The following is a 20283-nucleotide window of genomic DNA, read 5'->3' on the forward strand; positions in this document are numbered from 1 at the left end:
ATTTACTGTAAAAATAAATAATGTTTAATTTTAGATTTTTTTACTGAAAACTAATAGAAAAAAATCACCTTGATGTTATTCGCATAAAAACTACTTTGAAGTAAAATATTTTCGGAGGCTATGAAGAAAGAAAACAATTTGGGTCATATTAAAATCAATAACATTGCGTATTTGGGCTGTATTCTGCTGTAAAAGAAAAGAACTTTGAAGAACCAGGTTGGTAATCTACGGTAATCAGTAAAATACGATAGTTTGATAAAATAGTAGAAATGGCAAATATTGACGTTCTTTAAATTTCAATATTCATATAATAGAACTTCTATTTCATGCTTTAATCGAGCATCTTTTCAATAGATTAATTTAATGTCAAAAAGTAATTTCTAAATGAGCTGTTAAATTCGACAGTTCATTTTTTTAACAACAAAAAAAGGATTGAATTAAATATTGAATGGCATATAATTGACAAACGAACCAGAACCAAACAGCCTTTTTGCGCTGGATGATTTGGTGACAATAATGACAGATATTTTTCAGGAATTGTGTTCCGTAATAATAAAAATGTCAGGCAAAACATAAAAACGGAACAGCAAACCATAACCAAGGTAAAAACGAATACAACCTTATATAGCAAAAAATCATATATTGGAAATCCTTCTTTAAGTATTCTTCCTTTCAAGTATTTGAAAGAACTTTTTGAAATTCCAACGTATATTTGATATCAATTAAACTTTTAGTTACGTAGTCGAGGGAGCGATTTTTAAATTTATTGTGGCCAGCCGTGGACATATTCGGCGCCGGGCTGACTAATTCAAATTTAAATTTCCCGCTGGGTATTCAGGTGGCAGCTCTGCTGTAAAAAATGTTACCGCATTTATTTATTTATTTCCTGATATGATCATTCGTTTAGACACTTTAGTTTTGTATTACGAGTTTTTGGTTTAAATAAATAGTGTTGTGATACTTTAAGTTTAAAAATGTTTACTAGCAGACCTTGCAGTGGAACATTGTTTTTTTTAAAACCTATTTTAGTGCGAAGTGGTACAAGATAGCTTAATAGCCGTAAAAAACTCATTGCAAATTTATTAAAATATCTTGAACGGGAAAGCGGTAGTAATGGTTAGGTTAGGAATGATTAACTAATGCTTAGTTAAGAAGGTGAGTTTTGTTGATGTAAATAACTGTTTATATATTTATAATTAATTTATTTTAGTTTTCTAAAATATTTTGATTAAAAGAAAATATATAAAAGTGGGCAACGCTGTGCCGGTCGAGCTTAATCACGTGACTAAAAGTTTATTTGGTATGAATTGTAATTTGGTTTTTCGATTAAAATTAGAACATATTAATTTAATTTCTCATTTATTAGGTTTTTAACTACATTTTTAAGTTAACCTTGAATATTATTTATTAAACTTCTAGTACACATTCAGTGAAAACTAGAAACATTATTTGATTTTTCCTGACGCTTGCCTAATTCCATTGTGAATAAAGTTGTTCAAGAAAATAACAAGTTTATAATAATTCTAACATTTGAATTCCACTCCATGTGTCTCTGTTGTTTCAATTTAATCACAAATAATCTACTTGTTTAAAATTGTAGTTCGTATATAACTACGATGATTCTTTTTGATACTTCACTGTAAATAAAAATAGAAAATCAAGACATAAGAATCGGTTTAGATTTTGTAATGAAAAAATCGAGATTTAGTAGTAAACATCAGTTGGACTGAACTTGTGCGTCATAACATTAAAAAATAGCGTTATACTCCTATAAACAAGAGATTAAATGATACAATTTTAGTATTCCATTCTGTTTCTATAATATTGTTATTTATATTACAGCAGGTGCTTGTAACATACGCACACTATAAAATCAGATACTGTCGTTTACTGTCATTATTATGCATATGAATTACCTAGATTGTACCCTATGTTCACAGAGTGTTCTTGGCGATCGTCTGAAACATAGACTATGTGGAATAAGCTAAGCTAGATAGTAAAAATTGTAAGAAGTAAAATCATCAAAATACTAGAATTTTTTATAAAAGTTATAATATACAGGGTGTTTCAAAAAACATGTGCCATCTCTCAAGGGGAGATTCCTCACGTAAAAATAAGATGTATTTTTCTTATCAACATAGATCCGATTCTGCTTTGTTTCGTAGCTATAGGGTGTTAAAATCTTAATATTTTTTCGATTTATTATAATTTTCTTCCAAGTACTTTTAGCGTTTCGAATGAAATTTTGAGGGTAAAAGTTACTATAAATGCGACATATTTTAAAGCTAAAAAAGTGTCGATATATTCACCAGGGACGTGCATATGGGTTATCACTGGAATATTTTTCTAAAAAAAGCATGTACGCCACTGACTTTTTTTCTCTTGTTAGCGAAACAGTGTAGGCAATTTAATGCCGATTAAAAATTGTCTCTTGACATTTTGTCGATTTCGGCCTCCTTGATGAGATAAACCCAATTTTATTAATTTGCCTTGATCCAAGTGCTATTTGCAACCCCTAGAAAAATTTAATATCATTAACTTGCGAAAGTTTTAAATGAGTACTTATTGATACGAGTACTTATTGATACTTCATCAAAAAATATAAAAAAAGTTCCTATAAATATGGGTATGGAAATGCATAGTTTAAGAGATACATGATGTTAAAACTTTTTTAAATTAAATTTTTTGTAATTATCTTAAATACCATAATTTTGTTAATTTGAAATTACTGTATGCTGGACTAATATAATAACTAGTAGTAATAATATTTAATAATACATTAGGTAAAATATATAATTTATTAATTTTATTTATATTTTAATTTTATTAATTGTGATTACAAAAATTGCATTTATCTCATCAAGGAAGCCGAATTCGACAAAATATTAAAAGATAAATATTAATTGGCATCAAACGGCCTACACATTTATGATATCAAAAAAAACGTCAGTGGCGCACCTGTTTTTTTTTGAATAATATTCCAAAGATAACCCATTTGCACGTCCCTGATGAATTTATCGTCACTTTTTTTTTTCATTCGAATCACTGAAAGTACTTGGAAGAAAATTATAATAAATCGAAAAAATATTAAGACAACATCCTGTAGCTACGAAACAAAGCAGAATCGGATCTATATTGATATGAAAAATAATCTTATTTTTACGTGGGGAATCTCCCCACGGGAGATGGCACATGTTTTTTGAAACACCCTGTATATAAACTTTAATTCGCCACTATTTTAAATACATATATAAAATTAATTTAATTATTTTTCTGACGGTAAATACCTACCTAATGAGAAAATTCGTGATAAGGCTGACTTGATTTCATCTTACTAAGTACTTATTACTTACGTCTCAAGTGCTGTACGGTGGAGCCTCTACTCGTTCTGCGGCTGACGCATAAAACACGCATTTTCTCTAATTCTGCTAGCGAAGGCATATCGAAGACGGTGTGAAATTGAAAGCGACAGTGTTGCCATATTAAAATATGTAATATCTGTAATATGTTTGACGAAAATAACTTTGGATGAAAAATCCGCGTTTATGTATTGAAAATTTATTCATGTTAAACATAGAATAAACAACATAAATAGAAATTCTTTTATAGGTACTGAATATTTCGTATGATCGAAAAAAGTCGTTTAGTTGGCTTGGAAATTACGACTATTGACATTTATCATAATATTTTACATATGAAATAACAGCTATTTTCTTTCCAAGCCATGTCTGACGCCGTTCTTTGTTTAATCATATAATATTATATTAAATTGTTTAATGAGAGAAAATCCGTATTATTAACGTACTATACCCAATATCCGTAAATCTACGGATTAATCCGTAGTTCTAACAACACTGTCTCCGGCAACCGCTAACTCTGTCTACTGAAAGCATACCTACGGTACAGCATTCTTTATCCGCTGCGCTGTAAACGACTATCAGCGCGCAACGGCACAGAGCTAAACTAAATCTCAGACAGGTTGAATAGCGACGACGGTATCGCCAGTTACATCTCAGACAGGTTTTGTGTCACGAAATCGCCCATAAGGTTGCGCATCTTCTTATTTCCTCCCCAATCAACGCTATCATATTATAGAAATGTGGCAGACAAGACATTCATGCCAAGCACCGCTGAAATTCAAAATAAAAATCCTGATTACAAAAACACAATCCATAACAAAGAAAACGACATATCTGCGGTATTATTTCAGTTTTGCTTAGTATGATTTATTGCCTATACAAGAGCGTTATAAAAATAGTTCGGTGTAGGTAGTTGCCAAATTTGCGTGCAAGCTGTTACGAAAAGTAAATAATTACGAGTTCGTCGAAATATTCTCTAATTACTAAGAGATAATAATAAGCGCAAACAACTACTAGGCTTTTATACAAGAAACAACACAAACAATTTGAAATGCCACTATATAAAATAAAAGTTTTTTTTAATATTTTTAGGGTGGCTCACACCTATAACAGTATTTATTTTTCCAGATAAAAGAACGAGATTTGGTATGTTAGTATATGACATAAATTTCGATTGATTAACGTATTCAATTGTTTTCGGTCACTTCCTGTCTCACCGGAAATGACTAAAACTTTTGATTTTAAAATTGTACCCTTCTTCTTCTTATAGTACCATTTTCTCATGAAGGTTGGCAACAATCGCTGCGAAACACTGTCTGTCCTGTGCAGCTCGAAACAATTCGTGTGAGTTCAGTCCAGTCCAGTCTCGTAAGTTTTTCAACCAAGAGTGCTTGTGTCTCCCAAGTCCTCTTCTGCCTTCTACCTTTCCTTTTATAATCAACTTCAGAAGCTTTGCTCTGCTACTGCGCATGACATGGCCCAGGTATGCTGTCTTTCGTTTTTTTATATTTGCAATTAATTTCCTCTCCCTGTTAAGCCTCACAAAAACCTCTTCATTGCGTACATGATCTGTCCAGGGTATTTTCAAGAGTGTTCTGTAGATCCACATTTCAAAAGCTTCCAACCGTCTCATGGTGTTCATTTTAATCGTCCATGTCTCACAGCCATATAAGAGGATTGAGTATACATAACAATGGACAAAAAGCAGACGTATGTTGATGTTGAGTGATCGGTTACATAATAGGTTTCTCATTTTGTTAAACATTAATCTAGCTTGTTCTATACGCGATGTAACTTCTAAGTCGGGGTCAAGGTCTGATGTTAGCCAGGATACCAGGTATTTGAACTTATTTACCGTGTCTACGCAATGTCCGTATACTCGTATGTTGGGTGGTGGAATATTTCTCCTACTAACGACCATTATCTTGGTTTTTGCGGTGTTTATTTTAAGGCCCAATGGATCTCCCGCCCGAACTATGCCGTCTAGAAGTTCTTGAAGAGCCTCAGAGTTGTCAGCGATAATCGCGGTGTCGTCGCGCATACCTAAGGTTGTTAATTGGGACGCCATTTATTTTTATACCAATGCCTTTATCTTGTAGGGCCTTATCGAATATAATGGCACCCTTGATTTTTTTTTACTTTATTCGATAGAAAATGACACTCTGAATAGAATGACATATCGTATGTCAACTTTTGACATATTCGTTTTAAAAAAAACATTGTATTTTAAATTTCAATCTAGAGTGTAAAAGGCTATTTAAAAATCAAAAGTTGTAGTAATGACTACAAATTTTTGATTGACCTAACCCACTTGAACTAACCTAACCCAACCGGAAATGTCCCATGAAACCGGAAGTGACCGAAAGCATATGTCTTGAACCGAAAGCATATGTCTTGGCCGAATGCATATGTCCGAAAGCATATGTCATGAATAAGTCAATCAATCCTAAATTACGTCATATAATAACATACCAAATCTATTCTTCATCTGAAAAAAAAACAAAAAAGTGATAGGGGTGAGCCAATTTTGAGACGCACCCAGTATTAGATGTGCGTCATTAGATGTACTGTTCTTAATAATTGAATCGCCATATTATGCATGTACAACACATGCCCATTTTTGCCCATAATGAGTTTATATCGAAAATGTTATCTACTTACTTAGGACCTCGTACTATGCAAGAACCATATACTTCCAAAGTCCAATTTGGAAAAAACGCCAATATACAGGGTGAGACAGGCTTCCGAAAAAGCTCTAATTAGGTTTCTGATTTGTGATTTTTATTTCAATTTTTTAAGTAATATTGGGAAAATGGTACAGGGTGATTCACAACATATTTTCAAACTAAAGTTGTATATTTTTAAATATATACTATAAATTTTTTAGCTCAGTGGATTTCCCATTAAATTTTCATTCCAAAAATGCCATAATGTCATATACTATAAACGAGTGGTTTTAACCTAAAATTACTGTTTATTTTCAATATTCTAAAATCGAGAAAGAAATAAAAAAGTTAACTGGAAGAATTTAAAAAAGTTAACTGGAAGTACTGTATAATATGTCTTCTTCAAAATTCAGTCTATCAAAATTTGCAATCTTGCTTGATATATACAGGGTGTGTCAAAACTAAATATTGTATTTTACTCCATTATTTTAAATGGAACACCCGGTATTTTGTATCAAAATCGAACAAAGTTTTGTTTAATTTTTCTGTTTTATTAAAAAGAGAAGAAATCTTTCTGTTTTATTAATGAGAGAATTGTGTTTTTTGAAAATATAAGACAATATTTGACTTTCGTTCTTTCAATAGTAGATGTTTATTATAGGTTCGCAGCGGGAAGGTTGTAAGAAACACTTTAGCGATCGTTCATTCCCCGAAAGATGTCGCCACACTCCTTGACAATATTGTTACTTAACCTAAAAACGTTTACTTTCTATAAAATTTTATTTAATTTTTTAAGTAAACTTCAATTTTTAAATTAAACATAATTTCACAAAATAAATAAATATTTACTTAAACCTAAAAAATCTATTTGAGAATATTTTTATTCCCAAATACCCTAGACGTCATTTACCTAGTACTCATTTTTATTTTTAATGACGTTTACTACCAGTTGGCATAAGGTTGTAATTTATTTTTATATTGAATACACATAATTTTTAAATGGTGTAGTTTATAATTCAAGAAAAATATTTTTTTGGAAATAGATGGTTGTGATTGGAAACGTTCTATCCTTTTTTAATCTTTCTACAATTAGTGTTAATCTCTGATAAGTTTTATGTCAAATAACGTCTAGGGCTTGACCTCGCTAAAATTATCATCAATTGTCATTCCCTAGCTGTCTCTAATGCCGTGTTATTTTCACTTACTAGAATAGAAACTTGTATTATACTTGTATGTATTAACAGTCGATATTTAAAGAAAACAATTGAACATTAAAGAAATATTGGTTATAATAAAAAATTATATTAATAATTAAAAATTATTAACTTAATAGATATAGTTTTACATATTGTAGCAAAGGTACTAAATTGGACTTAGTTCCCTATGCCATGATATTGGTAATATAGTTTTAATTGTACTTCTCAACATTGCTGGCTTTAGATGTTATGTTATTCTATAGGCTTGGTGCATTCTCCGCCGGTGCTGCCACCCCCATCGGGGAATACTGTAAACAGCCGACTTAGACAAATACACGAAATTGTTGGTATTAATTATGATTTTATAAGATGTTCAAAAAAAATAAGCACTAGTTGATTAAAAAAAAATACTATTAATACTGATCAAATTAAATTTTGTACTCTCATAGTATATGATTATTTACTTTTTTGATTATACAGGGTGTTTCAAAAAACATGTGCCATCTCTCGTGGGGAGATTCCTCACGTAAAAATAAGATTTATTTTTCATATCAACGTAGGTCCGATTCTGCTCTGTTTCGTAGCTACAGGCTACAGGGTGTTAAAGTCTTAATAATCTTTCGATTTATTATAATTTTCTTCCAAGTACTTTTAGTGATTCGAATGAAATTTTGAGAGTGAAAGTTACTATAAGTGCTACATATTTTAAAGCTAAAAAAGTGTCGATAAACTCATCAGGGACGTGCATATGGGTTATCACTGGAATATTTAAAAAAAAACATGTGCGCCAGAGACTTTTTTTCTTTTGATATCAAAATTGTGTAGATCGTTTAATGCTAATTAAAAGATATCTCTTGATATTTAGTCAAATTCGGCCTCCTTGATGAGGTAAACGCAATTTTATAAATCACAATTAATAAAATTAAAATAAAATTAATCAATTGCATATTTTACCTAATTTATTATTAAATATTATTACTATTAGTTATTATTACTATTAGTCTAACCTACAACAATTTCAGCTAACAAAATAATGATATTTAAAATAATTACAAAAAAACTAATTTTAAAAAGTTTTAACATCCTGGAACTCTAAAACTATCCATTTCCATATCCATGTTTATAGGAACTTTTTTACATATTTTTTGATGAGGAATCAATGAGTACTTAGTTAAAACTTTCGCAAGTTAATGATATTCATTTTTTTTAAATGTTGCTTTTAGACTTGGATCAAGGCAAATTAATAAAATTGCGTTTATCTCATCAAGGAGGCCGAAGTTGAGAAAGTATTAAGAGACAACCTTTAATCGGCATTAAACTGCTTACACTAATTCGCTAACAAGACAAAAAAATCAGTAGCGTACATGATTTTTTTAGAAAAATATTCCACTTACAACCCATATGCTATGGGTTGTAAGTGGAACATGTTGACATTTTTAAGTTTAAAAAATATGTTGCATTTATAGTAACTTTTACCCTCAAAATTTCATTCGAACTGCTAAAATTACTTGGAAGAAAACTATAATAAATCGAAAAAATATTAAGACGTATCTACGAAACAAAGCAGAATCGGGCCTATGTTGATATGAAAAATAAATCTTATTTTTAGGTGAGGAATCTCTCCACGAGAGATGGCACATGTTTTTTGAAACCCTGTATAATGGGCATTTTATTTACTCACTTGTTTTGGCGAACTGCCTGAATTAATTTTTGGTTTTGATCAAATCGCTGCGAGAAAGCCTGGAAGCAGTGTTGTTCCGTGAGAGTTGTATTGAATGTTATTGCACCCCACAATTACGCCTCCTTTTCGTGTTAACATTTTTTGGCTATTTTATTATCATTTGAAATTGTCACAACACAACGCGACACCCAGTTCGAGTTCTTTTTCATTTAATTTTTACTACCCGAAACCAGAGTTGCCACCTTTTGTACTGGAAAAATCGGGACAGCACTGGTACAACATTTTTTCTTAAATGTAAAATTTTATGTGCCCATCGAATTTTGAAACAATATTTTATGCCTTTTTGCGTTAACTTAAAAACTATTTAAAGTTGATAAATAATTAGGTAAAAATAAAAAAAGAAAAGTTGAAAACAAAATTAATAAACAATAAAACAATCAATTAAATCGAAAACAACTAGACAAAATCAAAAGTTTCAGTTGTATAATCTATTTATAATTGGTTTTATTAGTTTATTTAATTATTTTTAAATGAACATTTTTTGGCGAAATAAAACACTAATTGACATACACCAAAACACTTTAAAATATAACATACTAAACACAAGCATCAAAAGGCCTTAACCACTACAAGTGCGCTAATTTCCATTAAACACTTTACTTTTAACACCGGACGCGCGTTTCGTTAACCAGCTTAGCATTATCAGCAGATGATGAAAATTGATGGTTAGCTTCAAATTCATGGTTAGCGAAACGAGCGTCCAGTGTTAAAAGCAAAGTGTTTTGGTGTATTGCGGTGAATTAGTGTTTTATTTTGCTGTTGTAACACCAAAGTTTCGAACCCTCAACTGTAATGAATATTTTTTATTTGTTTTATTGCTGTAATAATAAGAGCTTTGTCATTTTTAATAAAATCCAAAAATTCTTATATGCGATATATTAAAATTAAATGAGATTTGAAGTTCCTTCCGTTCTAATGAGCTTAACTGAACATCTATTTCTAGCGTCTACTTCAACATCATACGTGAAAATATATAAATTCACACCACCTTAAACAATGAAGGCATATAATTTACTCTAGTTTTAAAAATACTTTATTTTTTTATCTATAATTTTTATATCCTTTTTGGCAAATTTTCTTTATATAAGTTTTTATTATCGAATATTCATTAAACAGAGTATCAATATCTACTTCTTTTAATTCTAAAATTTCTAAGATTCTAATTAATTCGTGGAAAAGAACTGTTTTTAAATTCAAGAAATTAATAAACATGTATGTTTAAAAATAAATTTTACAATTTTATTGTTTAATAAAAACGTGGCTATTAAACAAATAAAAATCGGGACATTAGGGCTTTGCGTGGGCACGCGGGACTTTTGGATCAAAATCGGGACTGTCCCGACAATATCGGGACAGGTGGCAACCCTGCCCGAAACAGCGTTACATCACACCTGAGAAGTGTATAGTTTCAATAACTGCAATAGTAAAAACCAAAATACTTAAATATTATGGCATAACCACGATTTCAGTATTGTTTGAATGAGATCAAAATGAATGGTTATGGGGATGGATCGTGAAATAAAGTAGACAGTGTTTTCTGATATCTGCCATACTGAGCGTTGCTATTGGAACTTTAAAACATCGGTTGTTGAAATACACCAAGCCTATACTCTTATATTTATTACTTACTTCTTTATATTACTAAATAACAACTTAGCTATACTCTACTATTTAAATGAGCTTTAATTTTTTTTCGCCATCATTATCAGGTCCGGGAACGCCTCCACAATCACCAAAAGTGGTACCAACTACATCCGGATCTCCTTCCGGCAGTGTGACCACATCGACTAACGCGGTCCCCAAAGCAACGGCTATTAATTTTGGCCAAGCCCTGTTGCAAAACGTTCAAGGTTAGGATTTTGTGGCGCCACGTGGTGTTTTGCCAAGATATGTTTTGTCCTTGTTATTCTTGTTTCGCTAATCCATTAACTACGCTGTGTTTTAGTGTGAGCTGTGTGAACTAATAAGGTTTTAGGTGTTTTAAGACTTGTGGTGTTTATTTTTATTTGTTATAAAGGTACTGGGACTCTTTGCAATGAATGGAATAAGATAAGGATAATCCACTGGAGTGTGACCTAAACTTTTTCCAAACTGTTACATGTGGCCTTTAGTCTGTTTGTGTCGTAGGATTTATGACTGCAGTATTTTAGGAGTATTGCCAAAAATATTTTAAAATTAAAATACTTGTTTTATGTCAAAAGCCACTAGGATGAGAATTCTTGATGAAAAAAAAAAGTTTTCTCTGTATTTAGGGTGTTTTGTGTTCCACATAACAGTTGCATCTATAGATAACTACAATCGATACTAAATGATATACCGGGTGCGTCTGAAAAGTGGCTCACCCCTAAAGCTTTTTTATTTTTTCTGAGTAAAAAACGAAATTTGGTATGTTAGTATATGACCTAAAATAAGGGATTGATTGACGTATTCAGTCGTTTTCTGTCACTTCCTGTTTTACCGGAAATGACTACAACTTTGGATTTTTAAATGACACCCTCGGTATATTTTTACTCTAATCGATAGAAAATGACATTCTGAATAGAATGACTTATCATATGTCAACTTTTGGCATTCTCGCTTAATAAAAAATCATATTTTAAATGTCTATCTAGAGTGCCATGGCTATGTTAAAAACACTAATTTTTAATCAAGAGGTCTTGGAAAATAGATTTGATCGTCTAACGTTTTTAGTATCTTGTCCTGGCCGGTTAAAAGATACCCATATTGTATTTTTAATCATATCTCAATTTTTTTAAATGGAACGAGGGTGGCTCATTACAATATGGGGAAAAAGAATTTTTTACGAACAAATTGTCGTTATGAACCGCCGCTGTAGTTCTGACAACACTGTCTCCGGCAACCACCCACTCTGTCTAGCAGAAAGTAGAACTACCGTACAGTATTCTTTATCCGCTGGGCTGTAAACGACTACAAGCGCGCAACGGCACAGAGCTAAACTAAATCTCAGAAAGTTTAAATACATATACATATCAAATATATACTGATTATCGCCTATCCCTGCAATGTGTTGGAGTTGAAGCCGAGTTAGAGAAAACTAGATAACCGGTCCATGTATATTTCACATAAGTTCATCTGTTAGGCAGATACTGGCGCAACAGCGCAACTCCAAAATTCCGAATATCGATTAGCCCTTACTCTGAGGATTAGTCAATTGTCGAACGGGAACGCAAACGAAAGCCGTACGAAGTTGGACGGAGCCCTACGAATGAACAGCTGGTGCTAGCGTCTAGTCTCTTATTGGTCTGGTGATCCGATCGATAATTCAAAATCCAGGCCTGCGCACTACGCTTGAGCACAGCTAACTGAGCGACTTATGCAAATTCCTTCAGAAGATTTATATATACCCATTTCACCGGCTATGGCTTCACAGAATGCAGTTTGGAGTCGATATACTTTAGTTAATATATATATGTATATGGTTGAATAGCGACGAATTTTTTTACGAATAATTTGATACCACGCACTTGGTATTTCAAGTCAAATTGTAGTTATGAACAGCCTGTTATAATTTCAAATAAACCATATGCAAAAATGTCAAAAGTTGACATATGATATGTCATTCTATTCAGAGTGTTATTTTCTAGCGAACAAAGTAAAAAATACCGAAGGTGCCATTTAAAAATCAAAAGTTGCAGTCATTTCCGGTAAAACAGGAAGTGACAGAAAACAATTATTGAATAAGTCAATCAATCCTAATTTATATCATATACTAACATACCAAATCTCGTTTCTTTAAGTAAAAAATTAAAAAAGTTATAAGGGTGAGTCACTTTTGAGACGCACCCGATATGATGAACAATATAATTTAGTATTAACTCATTAGTTAATTATCTTAAGTAGTAGTTATTGTTGTTAGTGACAAATGACTAAGTTTACCTATATACAGAATACGTCAAAACCAAACTAAACATATCTATTAAAGCATGTTAAAAAGTTCTTGTTTTAGACGACCTCTATATTTCTTCTTGTTTTTAACGGCCAAGAGAGACCTGTATACAATACTACATATACTTCAAAATATTTTTGTTATACAAATTTTAATTTAGATAAAAACTAGAAAATTCTCTCTAGTAGTGGTATATTATATTATATCTAGTGGTTTTTACAAACAAATATTTAGACTTCTAAAATGTTTTGGTTTCATGGTTATATTCTTATCAATATTTAATATTTTGAATAAAATTGAATTATTGAATTGGAATAAGTAGCTAATATGTAATATTATTAAATAGTAATATTATTGAAATACTTTTTCTGTATCCATTTTTTCTATTCAACAGATAAATTAATAAACCTATTTAAAATAAAAATGTTTGTTGCTAAAAATACTACACGGTGACATCTATCGTTCCCCAGCGAGCTATCATCCTGAATTTTCCATAGCCTGCTCTAATTTTTCATATAACGAAATAAATTCATCAAGGTATTATTATACGACTAATGAAAATCGACGCTTGCTAGAGAATTTATATTTCAACAAAGCCACTTTAATGTCATTAAAGCTAACCGAATTATTATGTTTATTTTTGGGTATAGAATTGATAGACTTATATTAGAATATTTGTCAATTTATGCAATGTTTGTTTTATTTTATTGTGCATACGAGTTACGGCGTATTTTATTATTTTAGGTTATTAATAATTATTACCTTTACTTTTTACTTATAAAGTACGGTAAGTTTCGGTATAGTTAAAACATAATATTAGATTTATTTGATTGAAATGATATTTTATAAATATGAAATTATTACTACATAATTTGTTAAACTACGATTCTCATATGTCTTTATTGAATTTTATTAATTTATAAAGCACTTTTTTGGTTTAAATCTAAATTTTATGTATTATTTTATTACCTATATTGTTTTCAAGTTTCAAGAAGATTATTAAGATTAAAATAAATATAATTATTTTGATACCTCAACATTTTTAAATTATAATTATTGATAAATCATATAAAATGAAAAAGTTGTGTGCTGCATAAAGATAAAATGTTCTGTGTAGAAATATACAGATATCGACTTTATTATTCTGTAGTTTAATTTAAATTATTGTATCTCAAACGATCGGCTTATTAACAGTATTAAAATAACTGTATTTGACGATCTTAAGAAATATAGTATAAGCATATTTTTAAGTAGTTCATTCTCGAAATAAACTAAATTTTGGAGTTATCTAGAACATTACTAAGAATTTGATATAAAATATTTAATTATTTATAAAATTTTTATTAATCGAGCCTACCTATCGAACATGAAAAGTACCTTCCTATAAAAACAATGTTATAAAAGATCAGAACTGCGATAATACCTCTAAGTAAGACTCAAATATATCTTGCTTTCAGTTGTTATAGATAATTGTAGATTCTTTGAATATTCTCTTATGACTGCGATGCTTCTAGTACAGAATTGATACTTCGGACCAATGCTTGACTTATAAGAATGTTTCTGCTATATTGAATTTGGATATCTCGCTAACTTGGACCTTTAGGATGTAGAATGTATTGGAGGGAGGTTAATCACCGAGACCTTACAGATCTATTGTCTCCCCCTTTCTTGAGTTATAACTCATCATACAATCTCAGAGCTTTGACAAAAACTAGTATCTGAGACGGTTTTACAGAGGTTAATTTTTCATCTCCGATATCAGTCGTACCAAACTTTATGACAGGAACGGTTGTTGTCTCAGCGCACTCAGTGATGAGGTGTTCTGGTGTTTCCCTATTGTCTCTACAAAATTTGCAATCGCCGTTGTTTCTTAGCTTCAATCTACTGAGGTGTTCATTGAGAAGACAGTGTCCTGTTACAAACCCCATGATAATCTGAAGATTGTTCTTACACCGTTAGGGGATTCCTGTTCCAAGTTACGGATGGAAACTTCCAGGTTCTTGAGTTCAGCTTTAAGTTGGTTTCTACTTGGGAAGCAGAACGGTTCTGATCCAATTAGTAGAGTGTTGTCTCCTTTTCTAGCTAGAACGTTTGCTTTTTTATTGTCTTCTATCCATGGGTTGGCTGACATCCAGAGAAGGAGAACTTTATTTTTTTTTGCCTCATTTGTTCAGGTTCTCAGGGCATTCTTTGACCAACTTAACAACCTAACCAATTGATGGTTACAGTTTTGATTGCTTTTAGCTTTGCTTGACTATCGGATAACATGGCTATTTTCTGTTTTCGATAGTTCCTATCTAAAATTTCTGCTTGAAGAATACTGGGGTAGATGTTCATTGATCCGGCGCGGCGGCGGCGTATTTAGTTCTCGTCTCTAGTACTCCTATTCATGTTCCTGCTTTGGTTTTGAAAGCATCAGTATACCACGTTATATCATATTTGATGCTGAGCAAACATTCCTCTTTTCCAATCCTCAAAGTTCTACATTCTTCACATTCTTGGTATGTAATCTACTGGGTGTTGGAAGAGTGAAATTTTCCTTTTGAGGGACCTTGTTAGGTTCATGGAACTTTATATAGTGTTTTTGTCCCATTTGTCCCACTCTGTAGTAGACATTTCTTTATCTTTGTGGGCGGTAACAATTTGACATGTGATACAGATATTGTCTTATATATGTTGGTTTCCTGAAAAAGTACTTAGATTTTTTAACCAAAACATCTCGAAATGTTAAAGAGAAATAAGAGTGTATCAGTCCTGCACTGGGGACATCATTGGCATAAAAGGAAGTTAAAAAAATTATCCATGACAACAGGAAATGTTTTAACTAAGCCAGCTTTGCAAACTAAGAAATAGATATAGTCATTACCACTCTTTCATTTGTTGGGGCACGCTTCGTAGCACACGCCTCTTTATTTATCGTATTATTAGAGATGTTGTAGATATAATAGAAATTGAAGCATTGTAGACTATTAAAACGAAAGCCAATCTTTTACTAGTAAATATAATTTCATTCTACTTTTAAAATAAACTATACATATTGTATTAGGAATGTAATAATCATCCTGAGTATAGTACATCTATTATAATACAGTTGTGGTTGGAAGTTTTGATGTTACAGCGGAAAAATAAAAGATCAATTCTCCTCAGTACACCAAAATACTTTACTTTAAACACTGATTTTGCTAACTATGTTAGCATTATCAACAGATAATTAAAACTCATTTTTAATCATGATGATAAACAGTTTTAATCATCTGCTTATAAAGCTAACAAGGTCAGAAAAACGCACGTTTATTGTTAAAAGTTTTGTGTTTTAGTGTATTTTGATGAATTAGTGTTTTATTTTACCACTTTATTATGTTATCATAGCTTTTTATTGAATTAACTAACGATATTGCATACATCTATCTCGTTCAAAGCCAACTAATCATTTTAAACAGATTCAGGTCCACTTACAAAACGCCCACGCTTAGGATCCGAAGAAGTAGTGTGTAAGTGCGCGTGTGCCAGTTTCGTGTAACTAACAGCTTTTTTCAGGTTTATTTCATTGACACCCAACGCTTCATAACATAATCAATTTGTTGCTTTCCATACAAGTTTCTATGAAAAAGTAACTTGCACATATAATAAATATGATAAGTCTGTTTCTTCGTGATCTTGTATATAATATTAAAAATTAGCTAAATGAAATCAAATGCTCAAAATGTTTTCTTTCCTGTTTACCTCACAAAATGATTCTCTTTTCAAAAGTAAGTGGAATTTTAGTTCGAAAAGCTGCCACAAACATTTCTCTCGTGTTGTCGACAATAGTTGGTCGAGTTTTGTAATCACTATTTAAACATATCCCTATAAAAGAATCCAGCCTAGATAAACCAGAAGTATTTAAGTATTATAATAATTGGAGAATACACACTGCAGCCACCCACTAATAGAATCCTATCAATTCTCTTTGATTTCTGAGATCTTTTTTTGTTTTAACTGACATATAATGGTAACTAGTTGTTAAAGTTGAGCTAATTTAACAGCTATCTTGACGTAATGCCAAACATATCACAGCCACCCTAGATTTTTTCAAATAATAAAGATCTACTGACACTAAATCATAAAAATTATGATATCTAGGAAAATCTTTCATTGATTTGGTTTGGTTGCCTACCCCCAACCTTAATAGTTTTTTGAAGAGACATGAATTCCCCATTGAGTACTGGACTAATATACTGCATGTTCCATTTAAAAGAAAAGAGTTACTTGCTTTTAAATGTGACCCAATATTAATTTTGTCTCACCCTGTAGAACTTTTTCGGTCAAGTTTTAATTTGATTTAAAGTAGAATAGTTATTTTAACTACATATTAGGCTATACCGCGTAATTTCCAATTTAGGTAGTTTTTTGTAATTTAAAAATTGTTCTTCATTTTTAGAAAGTGTTAAATACTTATGTAAAAAACCTTACATTTTAGTTCTATACTTCTCTAATGAAACTCACTTTTATTTTTCTCCTAGAATCCAAAAATGAAGTAATATATAGGATGTTTCATTACAAAAAAAACACAATTTTTATGTGTAACTTTTTTTGGGGACACCAATGTAGAACTCTCTATATTTTTACAAAATAAATAATATATCAATAACTGTTACATTTGACAATGTATGACATTTTTGGTAAAACTTTTTTGGTAAAACTCCAAGAGCAAAATATTTATAGTCAAAACAAGATTAATTCACTATACACACAGGAAGTAGAAAAAATATGGTATTTAAGTTAACGTCTCCTTTTTGCTACTAGGGATAATCCGTTGGGATATGTCGTTGCCCACAGGAAATATCGTATGACTGGAAAAAATAAAAAGGTGTCAGTTGGTTTGGAAATGAACATCAACGATATTTCCCATATAATTTTACATATATAAAATGACAGCGATCTTCATTTCATAACTATTGCTGACTATTACAGTTGGGGGTTAGAACTTTTAATGTTCCACAGCAAAATAAAACATTAAATCACCACAAACAATACACCAAAACACTTTTACTTTTACACTGGACGCGCGTTTCGCTAACTATGTTAGCATCATCAGCAGATGATCAAGACTAAATTTAAAATCTAAAATTTACAATTTGAGCGTTTTTATACTCGCTGAGTGGGTACCGAGTGGGCGTGGCAAGATCTAGTCAACCGGGTCCGAGCCCACCAAGCGTAACAATTAAATTTCCGCCGCTACAGTAGTAGGAACAAAGAACTTGAAGGAATTGGACCGTTGTCTCTGTTCATACTATATTTAAATTTATTAATTCTGATGCTTTCATATGCATCTAATTGCCTGTAATTTGAGACTTGTTTAATTAATTTTACATTATTAAGATCTATACAATGTTCTTTATCAACAATATGTTCAGCAACGTAAGATTTATCCGGTCTACCATATCTTATCTGAGCTAAATGTTCTTTAAATCTTGTTAATATTGATCTTCTAGTTTGCCCAACATGTTTCTGATTACAATCTTTACAAAAAATTTCATAAATACCCGACCTTTCCAGTGGAGGTGTTTTATCCTTTGGATTATCTAATAATTATTGTAATTTATTACTAGCACTATACACAAGTTTATAATTGACATTCTTAAAAATTACTTTTAGACCACGGGATAATTCTAACGTTTTTTTTTCGATCACATTGTAGATTTTAGTGTGATTAATAACAGAAGCACCTTATTTTTTAATGATTATTATGTTCCATATTTCCATAGAATATTATACTTACGTAAACAACGACAAATTGATAAAGTATGTCGTGCGATACCGCATCATTCTCGTTTACGTAATTCCTCTATTACTTACACCTGCAAAACCCGGTTTACTTAGCAAAATTAATAACAGCTTGTAAATTAGCCGGCATTCGTTATTGTCAGAGCCGCGGCTATTTTTTTTAATTATCTCTAAATCATGCTGCGCCACACTCGCGCCGTAACATAAGTAACGATGGCACACCTGAGCTCCGAATCAATAAAAACAATTATTTTTATTTGCCAACCGAGGACGGTTGCACGAAAGGCTTTTACATCATGATAGAGTATTAGAGATTATTAGCGATAGGATTTCACGAAAGGGTTTTATTTGTGTTCTTTTATATTTTTTAAACTACAAAACAAACATATTTTAAACTATGCTTTCAAGTTCATTATGCAAATTAAAAATATTGCCACTGAAATATTTAAACGGTTTTAAAAAATAAGAGATACAGAACCAAAAGGACAAAAATAATTGAAAAAGTGAATTTTAAACAAACAGTTTAAATTAAATAAAGGACCTACGTTGTACTAATAGTACTGTACGATCAAAAAAACGGCCAAATTATTAAAAAAAATATTTGTGACGTTAAAAAAAATAGCATGTTCTATTCGGAGTAAAAATTATACTTTTTGTGGCGGGGCTTTACGTTTGACGTTACGACGACGTTACAGGCGAGGTACAAAAATTAATTTTTACTGCGAATAGAACATGCTATTTTTTTCAACGTCTCCTTAGGGTAGCTGCAACGACATCTCGTATTCCTGTTGTTAAAACATAACAGTTTTTATATATTAAAACCAATTGTTATGTTTTAACAGCAGGATTACGGGAGGTCGTTGCAGTCACCCTTACTTTTAAGTAATTATATCGATCAACAATGGGTGCACTTGTTGAATTTGACATTTAGTGTCAGTTTAACAACTTTTATGCTTAGGCGTAAAAGTGCTTTATTAATTCTTCTTAATTCTACTTATATGCCTAGGCGTTAAAATGACCTTTTTATATTGTCAATAATATCGCAAAATTTAATGCTCACAAACGTTGAAAAAAATATATTTTTGTATTAACTTACCTCGGATGCCCTGACAGCAGCAAAATTAAGAAAATTTGAGGAGAATAGGTTATGTAACAACTAAACTTGTAAATGGTCCTACTTATTTTATTAAATAAAATAAAAATAATGCCATACTAGGCCTGGAATTTGCGAGAAGAAAGTGCACGTCGGAGGAACCTCTCTTCTCAATTCCAACGTATCACACACATTATTTTTATTGGCTGAAAATTATTTGTATTTAAAAGATTAGCTTTTATAGTAATAAAACTTCAAAACATTGATTGCACAAACCTATTACTAATGAAACTATTGTAAAGAAGAGTAAATTAATATTGAATTTTAAGAATTAAAGCGACATAAATATATTTAATATTACATTACATTTTTTTGTGGGAAAGAAAATCTTGCGTAAGACACCCATATATGTATGGGTGTCTTACGTAAGATTTTAGAAGTTCAGCTTTAGAACAAACTGACAAATAATTTTTTAAAAATAAAATTACGTAAAATATAAATTTTTGACGTAAATCTACAAAAAAAGAAAATATTTAACGTTACCAACTGAATATG

General features: G+C 31.0%; 1 protein-coding gene across 1 annotated transcript in view; it reads left to right on the forward strand.

Moving 5' to 3' along the window:
- LOC115885209 (calcium/calmodulin-dependent protein kinase type II alpha chain-like) overlaps positions 1 to 20283 on the forward strand; it is a 137909-nt gene that overhangs the window by 96013 nt on the left and 21613 nt on the right. The window contains exon 10 of the mRNA XM_030904037.1: positions 10672 to 10812. Within this exon, the coding sequence (XP_030759897.1) occupies positions 10672 to 10812 (141 nt within the window). The remainder of the gene's footprint in view (positions 1 to 10671; positions 10813 to 20283) is intronic.

This window comes from Sitophilus oryzae, unplaced genomic scaffold (assembly GCF_002938485.1).
Source record: "Sitophilus oryzae breed Bouriz unplaced genomic scaffold, Soryzae_2.0 scaffold_377_pilon_pilon, whole genome shotgun sequence".
NCBI classification, from domain to species: domain Eukaryota; kingdom Metazoa; phylum Arthropoda; class Insecta; order Coleoptera; family Curculionidae; genus Sitophilus; species Sitophilus oryzae.